The sequence below is a fragment of the Centrocercus urophasianus genome, unplaced genomic scaffold (genome assembly GCF_019232065.1).
Source record: "Centrocercus urophasianus isolate 14NV4802_14NV808 unplaced genomic scaffold, USGS_Curo_1.0 seq_23, whole genome shotgun sequence".
In the NCBI taxonomy this organism is placed as follows: Eukaryota; Metazoa; Chordata; class Aves; order Galliformes; family Phasianidae; genus Centrocercus; species Centrocercus urophasianus.
In genome coordinates, this window is record NW_024884789.1 from 12,524,781 (window position 1) to 12,540,966 (window position 16,186).

At 38.9% G+C, this 16,186-nt stretch overlaps 2 protein-coding genes across 9 annotated transcripts in view; one reads left to right on the forward strand and one right to left on the reverse strand.

The window, feature by feature from the left end:
• The window catches only part of TCF12 (transcription factor 12), a 151,166-nt gene extending 148,244 nt beyond the window's left edge, over positions 1 to 2,922 (forward strand). For all 8 annotated transcript variants that reach the window (XM_042824408.1, XM_042824409.1, XM_042824410.1 and 5 more), the window contains one exon: positions 645 to 2,922. The gene's annotated coding sequence lies outside the window, so the exon portion shown is untranslated. The remainder of the gene's footprint in view (positions 1 to 644) is intronic.
• The window catches only part of LOC122163362 (atherin-like), a 37,087-nt gene continuing 21,159 nt past the window's right edge, over positions 259 to 16,186 (reverse strand). Inside the window, exons 3-4 of the mRNA XM_042824545.1 lie at positions 5,346 to 5,400; positions 259 to 4,951 (exon numbers count right to left, since the gene is read on the reverse strand). Coding sequence (XP_042680479.1) covers positions 4,770 to 4,951; positions 5,346 to 5,400 — 237 coding nt within the window. The 3' untranslated portion in view covers positions 259 to 4,769. The remainder of the gene's footprint in view (positions 4,952 to 5,345; positions 5,401 to 16,186) is intronic.

Consider the following 16,186-nt stretch of genomic DNA (forward strand, 5'->3'; position numbering starts at 1 on the left):
AGATCAAAGTCAAATCCAATTGCAGTTTCTTAGGTCTCAGCTTCACAGATAATGCTTCTTCTGTACCCAGAATCTAAACACGTCATTTTCCTGAGACTAAACCGAGAGGGCAGACCATTGTCAAGCTTTTATTTGTGGACATGTTTAATTCTTGCTAGTCTTGGCATCCTGATCACTTTTTACAGCAGTTGCATACTTTTTTAAAACCAAAATAAATTGTTGAACTGAAGAGCTATGGTGAAGGTTGTTTTTAACTGCCTTTGCATTAGAAAAGAGAAAATAATGCCCTGTTTCTATACTTGTTTCTAGCAGGTGAAGATTTCAGTAACTACTCAGTTGTTGATGTAAATTTGGCTCATAGCAGACAGATGCTGGTGTTTGAGCAGGATGGAGATGTAGCTGCCCTGCCTCCCTGTTAGGAGGTTGGATGTTGTTAGTTTTTATGCAGTTTCTGCCTGTGCTGGATGTGCTCCAGGAAAAAAGATTTCAGGACCCCTCAGTGTGATACTCTTCCGCACTTCATATCTGACTGAAAATGCCGTAAATTCCAGTTCAGATCGGTTCAGTAATGTCCATATTATGCTTCTTACTGTTTCTTTTCCTAATATCTTTTTCTCCTCCCAAATTTCTTGCTAAAATTCCAGAATTATTGGTAGGATACACAGAAGGTGACCTTTCTTCACAAGGACACAGACAACTAACATTATATGAAGACACAAACCTGACAGGAGAAAACACTTGAAGCAAGAAACCCAAATGCAATCTTATGATCAAAGCTACTGGTCAACACCTGCATCAGGATTGAAGATAGAGGATCTTCAGATAGAATTTCAGCCCGTGAAATACTCTGAACATATCATTCTGTTGCAAGCAGTGTGTCGCTTCTGCACAATCAGAGACTGTTGTGATCTCTCCACTCATTGTGGAAGTTGCCTTGTGCCTAAACTGAATTGACAAATGCATTGTAACTACAAATTTTATTTATTGTTATGGAACTGTAAAGGTCTACATATAAAGGGAAAAGTTAACATGTTAAAAGCTGATACAATTTCAGCTGGATGCCAGCATTTATTAAAGCTGTTCACATTCAGAGAACAAAGCAGTGACAACCGTCGACCCGTAGCATTCCCAGCATACCTATTAGTGTCTTAAAAAAGGAAGGGAAAAGTCTTTTGTTGTCCTTTCCTCTCCTTTTGCCATATGACTAGTGTTTTCCACGCAATAGGAAAGTATTCCTTGGTATAGCTTTTTTTATGTTATTTTTGGTCTCTGGTAATCTGAACAGTTATGGTCATAGTTACCCTTCCATACTGAGCTCCGTGTTTCAGGCCGGTGAGGGGCCTCCTGAGCAGGCTCCACAGGAGCAGTGCTGTGACCATAACATTTCGTAGATTTAAAAATTGATTTTTATTTTCCCTCAGACTTTCCTCAAATGTTTTTTTTTCTAATTATAAACAAAACCTTTTTAGGCTTCTAGGCTTCATAGTAAAGCTTGTAACGTGAAGTGTAAATTGGGTGGGGAGAATCTACTTTGTTAGAGTTGCTTTGTTTTCCGAGCAGTAAGTACTACATATAGTACATGTAAAGTGTTAGCTGTACGTAAGCACAAAATGCATTAAAATACAAAGGAGATTTTTTTCAGGCTGTATCTTTGGTGAATGGTAAAATCCTCAATTCACCGTGGCAGGTAGTGTGATGACATAGCCACCAGTAAGGTGGGCTTATTTACCTAGTGGAATATAAGAGCAATGGTCACCAGTTTTTCCTTACTGTGTACATCAGTTATCTTGTCATTTTTGTATGGCTTGTCAGTGGAGAAAAATCAGTGTGAATCAAATGCAAACAAATGACCCCTCCCAAGCCATATTAACATTAAACCATTAAATGTTTCTCCACCAGAACAGTGTCCATAAGTATTCCTTTGTCACAAATGTGTTGAAATGGTTAAAATCCCTTTGAACTTCCATGGAAACTGTCTTCCACTGCAATGACCATGGGAGGAAACTTCCTAAGCCAAGGTTGTCTGAGCTATTGTTTATATAGTGCATCTTTCATTACTGGTAATTGGTTCACCATACAAAACAGGAACAAAACAGTACTTTTTCTGGAGTCGTTTAATTTGAAAGAACAAAAGCTGGATTGTTAAAATAAACTAATGAATTTAAGCTCACGTTTTCAATGGTTCCTAACAGAACAGTTTGTGAAAATAGTGGATTCATTTCTGTTACTTTAATTTGCATATACCATCAGATAACACCTGATTATATCTGTGGCCTTGTTCTTCATTTCAGTGTTTATTGGCTAAACAAATTTGTTGCTTATGACGTGTGAAAGTGATCACGTACCACTGCCTGGCCTTTTTCCTTCTAAGCTTGTTGTCTTTTTGGCTATATTAGACTTTGCAGTATGCCCAGAAGCTTTCCTTCATAAAATAGAAAGAAAAAAACATTTGGCTTATTTTTCACTGTAGCTAGTCTTTTATACAATAATCTTGTAAGAAAATTTCTTGAATTCTAAATATTACTCTTTCTAGATTTTTGAAATCGAAAAAGTTTTCAGTAAAAAGTTTCTTACTTTATTTTACTATATTAGGTAGTAAAAATGTAGGGTTATTTACCATAACCTGTTCATTAATATCAGAAATTTACAATAGCATTGTAAGACCATAGTAGGGTTCTAGCATACCGTGTAGTACCTATGGAGTATTGTAAGAGCTAATTGTCCGAGATGAATTGCTTCTCATCTTGTTCTCCAGTTTCCATTGTTGGTTTATTGCAGATTTGTACCCTGTGTCAAATTTCAAGGTATTGCTGATAAACCTTTCCAACCAGCAGCGAGAAGTTCAAAAACTTTCTGTCAATGTAACAGAAAACACTATGTATATAACATTTATGTAGCAATAAATGTGCCATCTTTTTTTAACATGGTAAATCAGTGAGTTTTTTAAATTTCTCTCTTGTAGGTACTGTGTTGCTTGAAAAGCACTGGCAAAACAGCTTCTGCCTTTCTCCAAGCAGAACTAACATACTTTCTCAAAGCAGGCTCAAGGGGCCGGTGCAGAAATCCCTGCTGAGGAGGAGCGCCTCGTCTGCCCTCCTGCTGGATGCAGAAGGAATTGCAGAGGCCAGCAGCAGTGGAGCAGAGGCCGCTCCCCATAGGCACCGCCCTGCTGCTGCGTCTTGCGCCTTGCCTTTGCTGTCCCTAAGACACGCCTGTAACATCTACGCTCCTCCTGTGTACTGCAGTTCATGGTGCTGAGTTACTGTGAGTTGACTGGTGCACCTGTGCGTGTTTTGTGGAAAAACAACGTCCATGGCTTAAGCTTGAATTGAAAACGTGGACAGTTTTTCTTCTTGCAAGTGTGAGTGAAAGAAAATGGAAGTACACAGTTTTCAAATCATACTAAGGCAGCAGTGAAGTCTTCACGTCTAATTCATAACTGCTTAAGCCAAAAGCCCCACAAAACAAGCAGACTTCAAATCTGTTTTCTTTAACTCTAAGGAAAATATCCCTGCAAAAGCACACAGCGAAAAAGGCAAACAGATGCCACGTATGTCAGTGAGGTGGTGTTTGCCACGCAGTGTGGCTGCTGTGTGCGGCCTTGTTCCCAACTCCTAGTTCTGCCTGTTCCTGTGCAGTGATTAAGTTCTAGTTTATGCTTGTCAGTGTGGTTTTACTGGTGAGTTTTCTGATGTGGCAGTGCTTCTACAGAGAACTTTCTAACATGGTCTGACCACGTGAGACTCAGCCATGTAAGTACGTGTTTTAGTTGTTAACCTCTGTTAGGAGCTGTGGAAGTGGTGCCTTGGTGCCTTCCCCAGCTGAATCTAGAGTTCTGAATTCTAAGTTACTCCATTACTAATTTTAAATCCAGCCTTTGAGCGTGCAGTCACTCTTGTTCTCTTTTTGAATGAGTCCCGTAAGTTTTAATGTACTTCAGAGAGGAAAAACGGCATTTTCCCCTTTGTCTTTTCCACGCTTTTGCTGTCCTGTTCTCATCACTTTCTGATCACCAGTCTTTCATTCCTTTGTTTTGTTTTGTTCTACGTTTCCTTTTTTTCTCCGTTTTACTACTTGCTTTTTTCCTATTTTGCTGTTGTTTTTTGTGGAAAGGCACATAGGACACCCTTAGCAGATAACATTCTGCTTCTAGAAAACTCTGAGCACCTGAAATACTGTGTGGAAATTTTTGTATGAACTGAAAGCATTGAGACAGTCTTAAAATGGAGGCCATCTTTCTTTCTCTAGCATTGGGTAGATACTATCTAAAAAGTCAATTCTGGATGTTTTATGGAAGAGTTAAAATTTCCCCCATTAATTGTGGCAAAACAGGTGGCAGCAGTCTCTGAAAGACAATTCAAATCCTGGAAAGCAAAGTTTGCCTTTGCAGAGGGCTGCCCTGCAGAGAGGAGCCTTCTGCTGCCCAGCTGCCCACCCTGCAGAGAGGAGCCCTGCCTTCTGCTGCCCACCTGTCCTGTGCAGTGGGACAGTGCTGGTGAAGAGATACTGCAGCCTGCAGAGAATGGGATCTGGCAGAAAGGGGGGAAGTTGTGCAGTTAGGAGGCTGCACCAATCCTTTTTTCTCTTCCCTGTGGAAGAGCAGTCAGGTGCCATTTGCAGAGAGCATTCTGTACCATTACAACATCTGTTTTTCTGAATGGTTAATCCCCCATCAACATGGATGCCATAGCAAGATCATATGAGTTTATCCCCTTGTGCAAACATGGTATACCGTTGGAGTGATATCCCAAGCAACTCCATGTGCATGGTCAGAATGACATCGGCTGGTTAGATGTTTGATTGCAGCCACCTGGGAATGTTTGTATTGGACATAAACTGCACAGACCAGGCCTAAGTCTCTCCATAACTGCAGTCATCTGTGTTGTAAAGAGAATCTCTGTCCATGCTCCTAATCTCAACTTTTCAAACTTTCTGAAGCGCTTGACGGCATCTGTTAAATAAGAACTGATTAAAAAAAATCAGAAAAAAGTGATATCAAATATAAAATCTGATAGAAATCTGAAAATGTTGCTCAGAACTGATCCTGGAGGGCAGATCTGTGAGAAAGTCAGTGGCTGTGCTGAGTATTTTGGCATTCTGGTTATTTCAGGTAAACCGGAGAGATGAGAACATCAAAGCCATTTCATTTTCTAGAGAGATCCACTCTGTTTTTAACAGCGCCTCCTAAATGCATAGAGACAAAAGGAACATAACGTAGGCTACATCTGCAGGAATGATAGCTGCTGCTAAAAGTGATTGAACAGATGAGAGAATAATTTGCAGTATAGCTCAAAGTTCTACATTCACCGACATTAGACGCAGAGCTGGAAAAGCACAAGACATACCTACGCAGGTCACAGATGGAACAAATTCTACTCCTTTCATCTTCCACTCAACGCTCTGAAATATTAAGATCAACTTGTTTAGGAAAGCTCAACAATCCAGCTCTTTAAAAAAAAAAAAAAAAAAAAAGTAAATGGACATGATAGTAAACCTGTGTGGAAAACAAATTCATCAGTTTCTTGCTAACCTGACAAGGTGGATTTTTGGTACAACTCTTATTGCCTGCTGAGGCCCTTTCTGTCTGCCCTTCCTATATTTTAATGGCTAAGGAAGACTTGGGGAATGCCAGAACACACTGGTCTACATTACTTGTGTACATTCATTAAGTTCAGTGGTTTGTTATGCTTGTAGAAGTTGAGACATAATTGTGCACTAGTGCACATCTTCTCTATCCAGCTTGCAAAGAGGAAAAGGAAATATTGGTGGTAGAAAAGTAACTTAGTCTTTAATACTCAAATATGACCAAAGAAATTTGATCAATATTAATGACTCTGTAGTAAACATAAAAATCAGTTATCCACACCAAAATTATAAATTCATCTGTGGACTGTCAGTGAAGGAGCATTTCTCAGCCTTTTATTCCCCAGCACCCACAGATGAGCAGATAAACAGTACTGGAAGCACCAGCTTATCAGAAGCAACCACTGGTCATATTTTGTATGTTTCTTAGGCACCAAGTAACCAAAACGTTCAATAACTGATCGTTTGTTTCGATCCAGACTTCCAATCGACTGCATCTCAAAGATGAACATTGGTGAGACTAGTCCTGTGCCACTCGATCCTGTTCAAATGGTTTTACTTTCCTGACTACCAGCTTTGGTTTCTTCTTTCTGTATTTGAAAAGGATTTTAAATGAATTTCACAAAAAAAAAAAAAAAAAAAAAAAAAAAAAAGACATTTTGTCCCCTTACTATTGGCTTAATTTTGTTTGTTGCAGAAGGTGTGGCAAAGTACTCCCAAATGACATTCTCTGAATATTGAAAAAACCTGCTTCCAAAGATCAGATTACTCCCTTCGGACGTTTGTTGGCTTGATATTTACTGTGTGGGCCCCATTCGCTCAGACTAAAATCTTAGTGTGCAAGAACAAAAAGTCCTCATCTCAAAAAATTTGGAGCATATTTTGAAATGTCATCGGAACAGTCAGTGGACACCTGCAAAAGCTGAAAAGTGTATCACAGTACTGTCTTCTAAAGGTGACAAGGAAAGGAAGCAAGTCTTGTGGGTATGAGTAAAAGGTGTGTTAGGACAGCACCTAGCAGAAGAGAGCTCACATTTTAACTGATCTTCTGCATGATAAAAACATAAATGCTAATGTATCTAGCAGTGAATATAAGAGAGCACATTAATCCTTAACGCTACCTAATTAATTAAGACAGGTGCCCACAGTTTTCATTTAAAGTCTGTTGGCTGTTTCTAGCTTTAAAAGGGTAATGTTAAAAAAAATGTCTGTTGATTTGTTGTTCCATATACGGAAGTATAACAAATATGTCAATAAAGCTCTCACTATTTTGGATGTAAATACAGATACTGTATTTGTGGGAGCATCAGGGGGTATCAGCGAAACAAACAAATAAGGGTGGATCTGTTACACTTTACTGTCTGTTTTTCTGGCTTGGCTATTTTACATGTCCAGGACAACTGATGAAAACCACAACTGCAACTGCTTTAATGCTGCCATTTCTGTAACAGCTGACTTTTAACTGTAAGGCTGTGCAAACAGAGCTTTCACTACATACTTCCATAGGTCTTCCTGAACCACCGCTCTCGTTCAGTCTGTCCTGCCCTGCCTCCCTCCAGTTTCCATTGCCTGAGATGCAGCCTCCAAACTACACTGCTTACAAGAAAGCTTCAAACTTTCAGGTTCCAAGCACCTACCTCTGCTACTTGCAAAACTTAAAAGATTTCAGCCCAAATTCTGATCAGTTCCCATGTGTAAATTCTGTGTTGTAATAGGTGCTAAACGCAGAAGCTGCATCTGGAAAGCAACAGGCAACTCGTGTACCCATCTCTAACGGTACAGGTACAGATGCTATGCCAAGACACAAATTAAGTCATTTGGGGTTATTCTGGTTGTTTCACTGTTGGACTGTGCAGCTGTATGCCCTTCTTACTGTCAGCTGTCCTCTCTCTCTCTCCTACTCGTGCTCACACATGGTGAGCTTCATACACCCTGCCATAAATCAATTCCTATATTCTTTGAGGTATCTGCTTCCTTCCTTTTCCCAAATACAAATGGCAAAGGATTGGCAATAATCTGGGAAAAAGAATAAGATAATGTAGCCCACATTTGTTTTAAATTTATTTCACATTTTTTTTTTTGTAATGCTTAAGCCCCATATGGAACAACGAGAAGGACATCTGAAGGAATTTTCATCTCAGATCTGAGTTGCTGCACTACAACCATGTTATTCTTCCCTTCTGTACGTTTGCTACAGTAATTCTTAGGCACCCCATCCCATTAAAATCCCCTCTGCCCAAGGGCCCTTAATCCCAGGAAGACATATACACAGTTTATGCCCTTCTCATTTCAGTGGGCATACTTCTCTATTTTGTACTTAGTTCATATTATTTCTTCATAGGCCAGAAATCTGAAGCTTACAGATCTGTCTGTGCATTCTCCAGTTCACAAGGTAAGGCTATGTGCAACCGGAAGGTCAAATTATTAAGCCTCACTGCTGCTTTTTTATTAGACAATTGGAGGTAGAAATTCCAATATAAAAACCTACTTTACTTCTCTGTGAGTAAAGCAAAAGTAGTGCTTGAAAGCAGGGTGGGTGTGGGAAAGTAAGTACATTGCATCTGTGACTTTTTAAAATGATGTGGAGACATCCATTTTGCAACCATTGGGAAGAAATGAAGAAACTGGGTGGGTGGTGTAGAAGAGGGGAAACTGTGAAGAACAAATGTTTAACTGCATTCAATTGTAAACACAGTGATAGTCAGTAAACAGCCTCTCTGAAGAGAGTAATTAATAGGCACATGTGAAGAGATGGAAAAGAAGATGTATCCCTCTACATCAGACATCAAAGGGCAGGCTGGACAGTGAGAAATTAAGCATACCCCAAGGAGGCCACACAGCTGAGTGCATGCTCAGTGAAGAAACATTATGAGCTAGAAAAAAGGAGGAATGAGGAGGTAAGACAAGCACTGAGAAAGGAGTTGTAAAATAACAAAGGAGGGGGCAACTTGCTCTGCAAGAAAGGGAGCAGCAGTAGAGAGCAGGGAGGTCTAAGCAGGTCACCTCTCTCTGTGGAGGGGTCAAGTTGCAGAGTTTTGCAAGGCTGTTGAGTGATAAGATAGCACAGTAGGTAGCCATGAAAATAAGATAAGAGAACTGAGGAGGGAGGAGGCACTGACATAAATGGTGCTTCACTCTGATTCCCCTGCCTCGTGCTACATCTGAAAGCAGAAAACTGGGGCTGTTGGCCCGTTGGACAGGAATGGTGATAAAAATAAATCATATCCTCTGTTTCCAGTACAGACAGATGTTTTCAAAAGAGTGGGGGAAGGGCACTTCTGTACAGGGAGGAAAGGTACTTACAGAATCCAAAATTCATTGTCTGTTCTCTATAAGGTGGTGTCATGACTAGCTCAGTAATGTACGTACTCAGCTCCAAAAGGGGATTTGGAAGTTTCCAAATGGGAACGGCTGCTTTCACAAATGTTCAGCTGAAAGAGAAATCCAAGTTCAGAATGAAGGAAGCGTTCTTTTTGTCCCTCAAAAAGCACACGTGAAGCCGAGAAGAACTAATCAGAGAACCTGAGGCCAAAGAGTTTGAGATTCCCAGTGTCCCGGGTGGTCTTTACTGTTAAATTCTATTAGTGTCATCTGTGAAAAATGGTTTCCTTCAAAACCTAATTGAAACTGGGGTAGGATAGACTTTCCCAGCTATTCTGATTTACAGTCTAGCATGAGCAAAAAAGATGTACGTTAACAGTATTTTTTTGATCTGAAGTTGCAGATCAGGTACTCCCAATTTGTACAGAGATGTAAGAAATGGTCAGTTCCTATTTGAGTTCCTTGGACATGCCTTTTTGCTGTATAAGCAGCTTTAGTGAGATTAACTAACCTCTGTCAGACACAGCACTAAAAGAGTGAGAAACCTATAATAAAGGCTGGAACCAGAAGCATCTAATGCACAGCATATCCTGTCTTCTTGCAAGAGCTCTCCTCTTGGGTTTGATACGTGCTGTGGGGATCTGTGAAAATTGAGAATTGCTGTGATTTCTCTAATCCTTTTGGCAGATGTATACCTGCAGGTGACACATAGAGGGAAAATGTATCTTTTAACATACAGAGATCACAACTGTAGGTCACACAAAGCAGGGAATTACTTTGCATCTTCACTATCCGTCCTGTGTTTAGAACTATGCAATTGCCCTGTTAGTCATTTTCTATCACCCTCCTGCTGAGACAGCAGTTCAGGTTCTTTCTTTAGCAATATATTGCAGACTAAGCTATCAGTTCCTCACGAACAGGGAACCCAAAAGGGGCTCAGTACTTACGGATCTAGAATAAATACACCATTATTCTTACCTGGATTATTTGTTTCATACCACTAGTTATTTTTCCAGCTTTTACGTATGACTAATGGCATTTTTGGAGGGTCAGACATTCCAAAGTTGCCTACTCCAGGGAAGAAACTCCATGTTTCAGCAACTGCAAAATGTTGGCTGCAGTTACTGTGAAGAATGGAATTGCAATTAAGTCTTCCACAGTCTTTACAGGCATGCCTGAAAAACAAAGTATCAGTACTACAGTTCTAAGAGGTCAGTAAGGCACTGTTCTTTGCTGACAGACTACAGACTGTGCGTGCCTCAATACTCCCACTTACTGGGCTGGTAGAGATAATGTTTATTGTGCAGCAGAACAGCTTCACTTTTAGGGCAGGGGTGTTGCCTCTGCAGTTCTTTGGAATCCTCTTTGCCGGAAAGCAACCCTGTATTATCCTCCAGAGATCAGCCAGGGCTGGTCTCCCATCTGTTCAAGGATCTGCACCTGTTTTTCATTTTACCAATAGTGGCCACATGGCCTAAGACTGTGAGGGAATACAAAGAAGAAAATTAATGTGTAGCTGAGGCACTGAAGTTGGGCTCAGAATCTCTGAGTTCAAATTCTGACAGTGCTCTATAACCTCAGTAAGTTCTTTAATTTCTGACGGCCTTAACTTCATCTGTAAAAGAGAGAAGGGAATGATTATTATACTTCCTTCCAGGTTTTTTGTTTGTTTGTTTATTTTAAAGAAATTGTAGATAAATTGTTCTTTCCTCTTCTTTGTATTTCACCTAGTTCAAAAGACTTTGCAGAAGTAGAAGCTCTATAAAAGACATCAGTGACAATTACAAAGACCAAGCACATCTCCCATCCATTTCCTTAGCACTCTGAAAAATAGAAAGGAATTTCTTTAGAAAAGTTTCTCTATTTCTTCCTGTGTGAATGACAGTATCCTTTAGACACTGCTCCAGCAGTGCAGAAATGCCCTCAGAGTATTCTGAGTGTTTGTGTGCAATTGCAGTATGTGGATCCTGTCATTCTTTGTTCATCTGAAGCTGAGTCATATTCTAGCTGCAGAATCATGTTCAGCTTTGGAGACATACAAGGGTAGCATACACATCAATTCCATGCCTCTCTCATGTCTTGGGCTGAATAGTCCTTAAATATGACATTGTACATTTCTTTGTGTTCCTTGCTCTTGAAAAAGTTCTTGCCCTTTCTCCCTGTTCATGTTATTTATTGCTTCATCAACCAACTCTGTGTTTACACTCCAGTACAACAATTTGGCTGCAGCTTGTGTTGACAGCCTGTAGATTGCTTTAGATGAAATAAAGAGGGTAACTGTCAGGTGCTATGAAAGTTCTTAGCAGCATGTGGTAATACAATGAAAACTGGGGACATGCTGACCTTGCTGAACATTGTAGGCTTCTCTAAGTGTCTCTTAAAGAGCTCAGTGTCAGAGATCCGTGCAAGTCAGTCCTGAATTCCCAACCCAAGCTCCACTTACATGAAGTATATTCTCACAATTTTTCTGACCTAGCTGGGGATTTAGTTGATTGTAACTGTTCTCAGAGCTGCTTTTCACCTTGAGCTTCACTCAGCTTCTATTGAAAGCTGCCGGGATTTGTCATTGAATTCAATGGAATTAAGCTCAGGCCTTTATCAGAAAGTTTGTTTTTTGCTGAAAGTTTGATTTCCATGTGATATATCTGAAAGCTTTCAATTATCGCACTGCCTTTGAAATGGGAAATTGACAAACTGTTATCTCTGGGAGCTCGTCAGGTTGGCTGCATTGGATCATAGGTAAATTCATGCCGAGAGGTTGCTATTGAATTCTTTATGTTTGATCCTAGGTGATTTCTTTTTCTTTCCATCATATTGCTCCTTTCCTTATTGAATAATTCCTTTACTCCTTGCCCGTTAACTCCTTTGCAGGTAAGAGATGTGGGATTAGGCATTTGCCCTTTGCAAAAGACATGGATTAGATGTAAAACTCTCTTATGCCCTTCTAAACATCTTTAGCTCCTGCTACATAAGATATAAAGCAGTACTGAACTCTGGTGTGAATTCAGTTATGAAATACATAGTTGATGATGATTCCAGTACCAGCCACTAGTGGTCATCTGTAACTGAGTGCCATGTTAACCATTCAGCTATTGACTAGGAATCAGCTACTAATTCAGATTGTGGTTTATCTTCCTCTGCCAATCCTAGTATGAAGGGGAACATTTAGCCCTCTTGTACTTGGCTCTTGGTATTACTGCAGGCCAGTCTTCCTGCTTTTCAGTCATGTAGTTTCAGATATTTTACTTCCTGCTGCATCCAGGAACTAAGCAGGCATCATGAGACTGTAAAACGTTAATGTGGGAGTAGGGAATGTATGGATGAATGCATGCAGGGATAGACTCAGGAAAAATGTGAATGTTAGAGTGGCATCAAAATATAGCTGCTAATTTAGCACAGGAAGTGGGAGGGGAGAGACAGCCTCCCAAACTGCAGGGAATATATGAATTAGGTGTAGTAGCAGTATATGATGGTGTCTTTTCAAGTGTACTAAATTCTGATTTTTTTTTTCTTTAAAAACTCTAAGGTGCTTCAAACACAAAAGCTAGATGATAATAAAATATAGATAATGAACTCCTCAAATTATGCATCCAAGAAGAGCATACATTTATGGTTAGGGTTCAGGATGTGAAAGGGTGTAGGATTAGATGCAATCACAGGTTCATCCTATGGCTTTAAACAGAAGCGAGAAGTTATATTTACTTTTCTTCCTTCTGCCTGGCCTGGCCTTGCCCATCTGTATTTGGAGGTCTTTCTTTATGTTGCTTTAATTACAAGATATCAGTAGTCTAGTATTAGATATGGAGGTTGGTGGCTCTGTATGCAGGAGGGGGGTTGGAGCTTGATGATCCTTGAAGTCTCTTCCAACCCAAGCTATTCTGTGATTCTATGATACGAGTATGTGTCACATATGCAGATGAAGGAGAGAAAATCTGTACACTGTTGTAATAAGATTTCTTTTAAATAGGTTAGATTATCTGAAGTCTTCATTCCTCTGATTATACTTTGATATGTTTGCTATGTTATCCTGTATTTTATAACTTGTTTTGATAAGGAAAACAAATTTGGAAACTGGTAACCAGAGTGTTATGTAACTAACAAATCTCTGCACTTCCAAAAGATTTTGGATTTATAATAAAATCTCTTCATGTTAAATAAAAACCTGTGACTGCACACAGGTTTAACATTTATGTAGTTATTTCTATCAAATTGTCTATCTTTCTTAACTCTATTAAATTAAATGAAAAATATAATGATTTTTAAATCAACTGATCTAAACAGTAGGCAAATGAGGAAGATCTGCTAGACAATCAGGGGGACTTTACTGTCCCTTATCCCTTTCCCAAAACTCTTCTTTCAGTGGAAGAAGTTAGGTCATTTGTTTTGGGTTTCTAGGCATCAAGTAGCTCAGTTTGAGATATTGCTCCATGTGAAGAATGCAGGAGCCCAACATTCCTCATGACATGCCAGACAGTTGTGAAGGATCTTCCAAATGTAAGATTTATGGTATATAAATAAAAGAACAGATATCCATGAATCTTTAATTTTCACCCACTGTCAGGAACAGAACACCATAAATCTAATTGTTTACTGGGAACCTACTTTTTTTCCTCAAATTAAAATCTACTGGTTAGATTGCTTTGCACCTGAGTTTATCTTTTTTCATTTTTTTCCTGACATTTCCAATGGGAATGAGCAGGTATCTCACATGACCCACAGTTCAGTACTCTGCCCAGCAGAGACATTAATGATAATTTATTTTTACCTTCTGCAAGTACCTCCTAAAGTTATTGCATAAGTCCACTTCAGCAGAACCAAAACAGAGTGGTTAGAACTCAAGATTGATTTTACTACATCAAATTATGGAAAGCCCACTGCAGTACAAGGTTGCTTTTCCTCAGTGTTTAAAATGCATATGTCATCTCTTATCTGAATTCAGTTGGCTGTTGCTTAATGTCACTGGATGTTGCTTTTCCTTCTCTTATTCCTACTGTTAAACTAAACGTCTCTATGGCATCTGCTTGTAGATCCTTATGCGCTGCAGTCAACTTTTTACTTTTTCTTCTTAACCATCTTCAATCAAGTAAGTATTTCACATTTTCATTCTTAACTCTAGTATTTGCACTTTCATGGTTTGGCTTATACCATTGTATAATCACCAAGCTATTTTTAAATGCTGTGCAGCAAAGTGATTTTTATGTTTTTCTTTAGCTATGTGCATTTGTATTTTCAATCTATTTTATCAAAGTGATCACAAGCAATTAGCTTTCCTGCTTTTGGAAAGACTCATAGTAAAATTAAGCCCTGGATGGGAAGACATTTGACAGAAATTTGTAAACTTTTTTTTTTTTTTTTATTTTTGGTATATAAAATGCTGCTGTAACATTTGCTTTCCTGGTCTTGTTCTTTATTTACTGCAGTCTTTGACATCTGTCCTTGTCTCTTTTCATCAAATATTTATCTGCAGCAGCTGAAAGAGCCTCATTTGTTTTAATTAAAAATAAGACCACCAAGCTGGGATCACTTCCTCAGCTCTTCCATGGTTTGCAGAGACAGACAGTAGATCTTGTGAGGTTTTCCTGAGGGTGGCCCATTGACAGGCTTTCCTCCTCTCCTTGCATCTTTCTTCTTTGCACAGTGTTTATTTTTGGATAGGGAAATGTAATCAGAGCCACATTCTGAACAAAGAAACATTTTACAGTTAACGTGCATGAGAAAGAAGGAAGATCATGTTGTGTTTTGTTTGGTATTACATTGTAAGAAACTGTTTTCTAATTTGTGGTTTCTGGAATGCCACAGAAACATAGGAATTGTCACAGCAATAAAACCTCCAGTTTAGCTTGCAGGCATGTAGGCAGCAGGCATATAAGAAAATAATGCTGAAATTCTACTGAGGATGGTTGAAATAGATTTTTCTTACATTTTTCCTTATCTGCTAATACCTGCCTCATGATTTTTCTTTAATTCTTCAGCGTTGACTTAACTAGAAGAAAAAAAGCATAGAACAAAGAAGCAAATTAAAATAGCTCATGTCTAAGGTCAATGCTCTTAGGTCATGGTAAAAGCTGATGCCTTTTGAAAGTTCTAGAGCAACCCGTGGTGTTTGGGACATTATTTTTACTCATGACTTCTGGAGATGTGACATGACTTCTGGTCTTTCTTGGGTTCTCAATTAAATTGCACTGCAACATTGACCTTTCTCAGTCATCTTGATTGCCTTTGTTCTTGGTATTATAGTTATAATATTGTACTACAACTTTCAGATCTAAGATCTTGATATTGACAGAAAGAAGAAATAACAACTAGGAATCAGAATTTAATCCTTTCCTTGCAAGATACTGAGACAGGAGACAGCATCATAACTTAGTTGACTGCACAATAGAGCCATTCAGGAAACTAGATTTTACTTCCACCTCTGCTATTGGATTGAGGGTGACTTTCTTTAAATGCTGTTTCTATTCAGTGAAATGTAACTGTTTACCCACTTTTAAAAGACTTTTTAGAGAAAGCACTACAAACTACCCAAGATTTGATGCCAATTGCTTACAACGGCAAGTGAGACCACAGATAAACTACTTTAAGGGAGATTTTATTAACAAAGATTATGTGCTTGTTGAAAGGATACTAATTAAAGGCTGGGGACTGCTTGCTGGTGTCGTTCTAAATTAATAACTGATGTGTTAATCTTGAAAGTGGAGTGCAGCTGCAAGGACATAGGCTCAAAAGAAACTTGATTTTATAATTCATTTTTATTTTATTTAGCAAAGGATTTATAAATACCGAAGAAGTCTGAATCTGTTTCCGGCAGGAATATTTTTGATTAATGAGATACTTCTATAACCTAAATGACAGAGTTCAGATATATACTATAGCTTTTTTCTACACTTCTTTTTTATGTGAATCTCTAAGAATAGAAAAATCTTTGGAATGGTGTCTTTTATGTCTTTTAAGAGACAAGTAAGTAAGAAAAAGTCAACTGGCTTTCTAAAGCCAGTGGCACACAAAGAAAGAATCTATTGGCATAAAGATAGCGGTGGTGCTGCTGACATACAGATCACGTGCAGTTCTTATCGTGATATTTGGGGATAATATTGGGGAATTTAGTGAAAACACTTGGTTTAGGTGAAGTTCTGTCACCAAAAACAGAAGTAATAAACTGCTTTCTCTTTTATTCCTACAATTTCAACTTGAAAATATGAAAACTGTCAATACATAGAACTCTGCTAATTCAGGTATGTTAAATCCTGAGAAGACTGTCAGACTCATAAGGCAAAATTCTGGC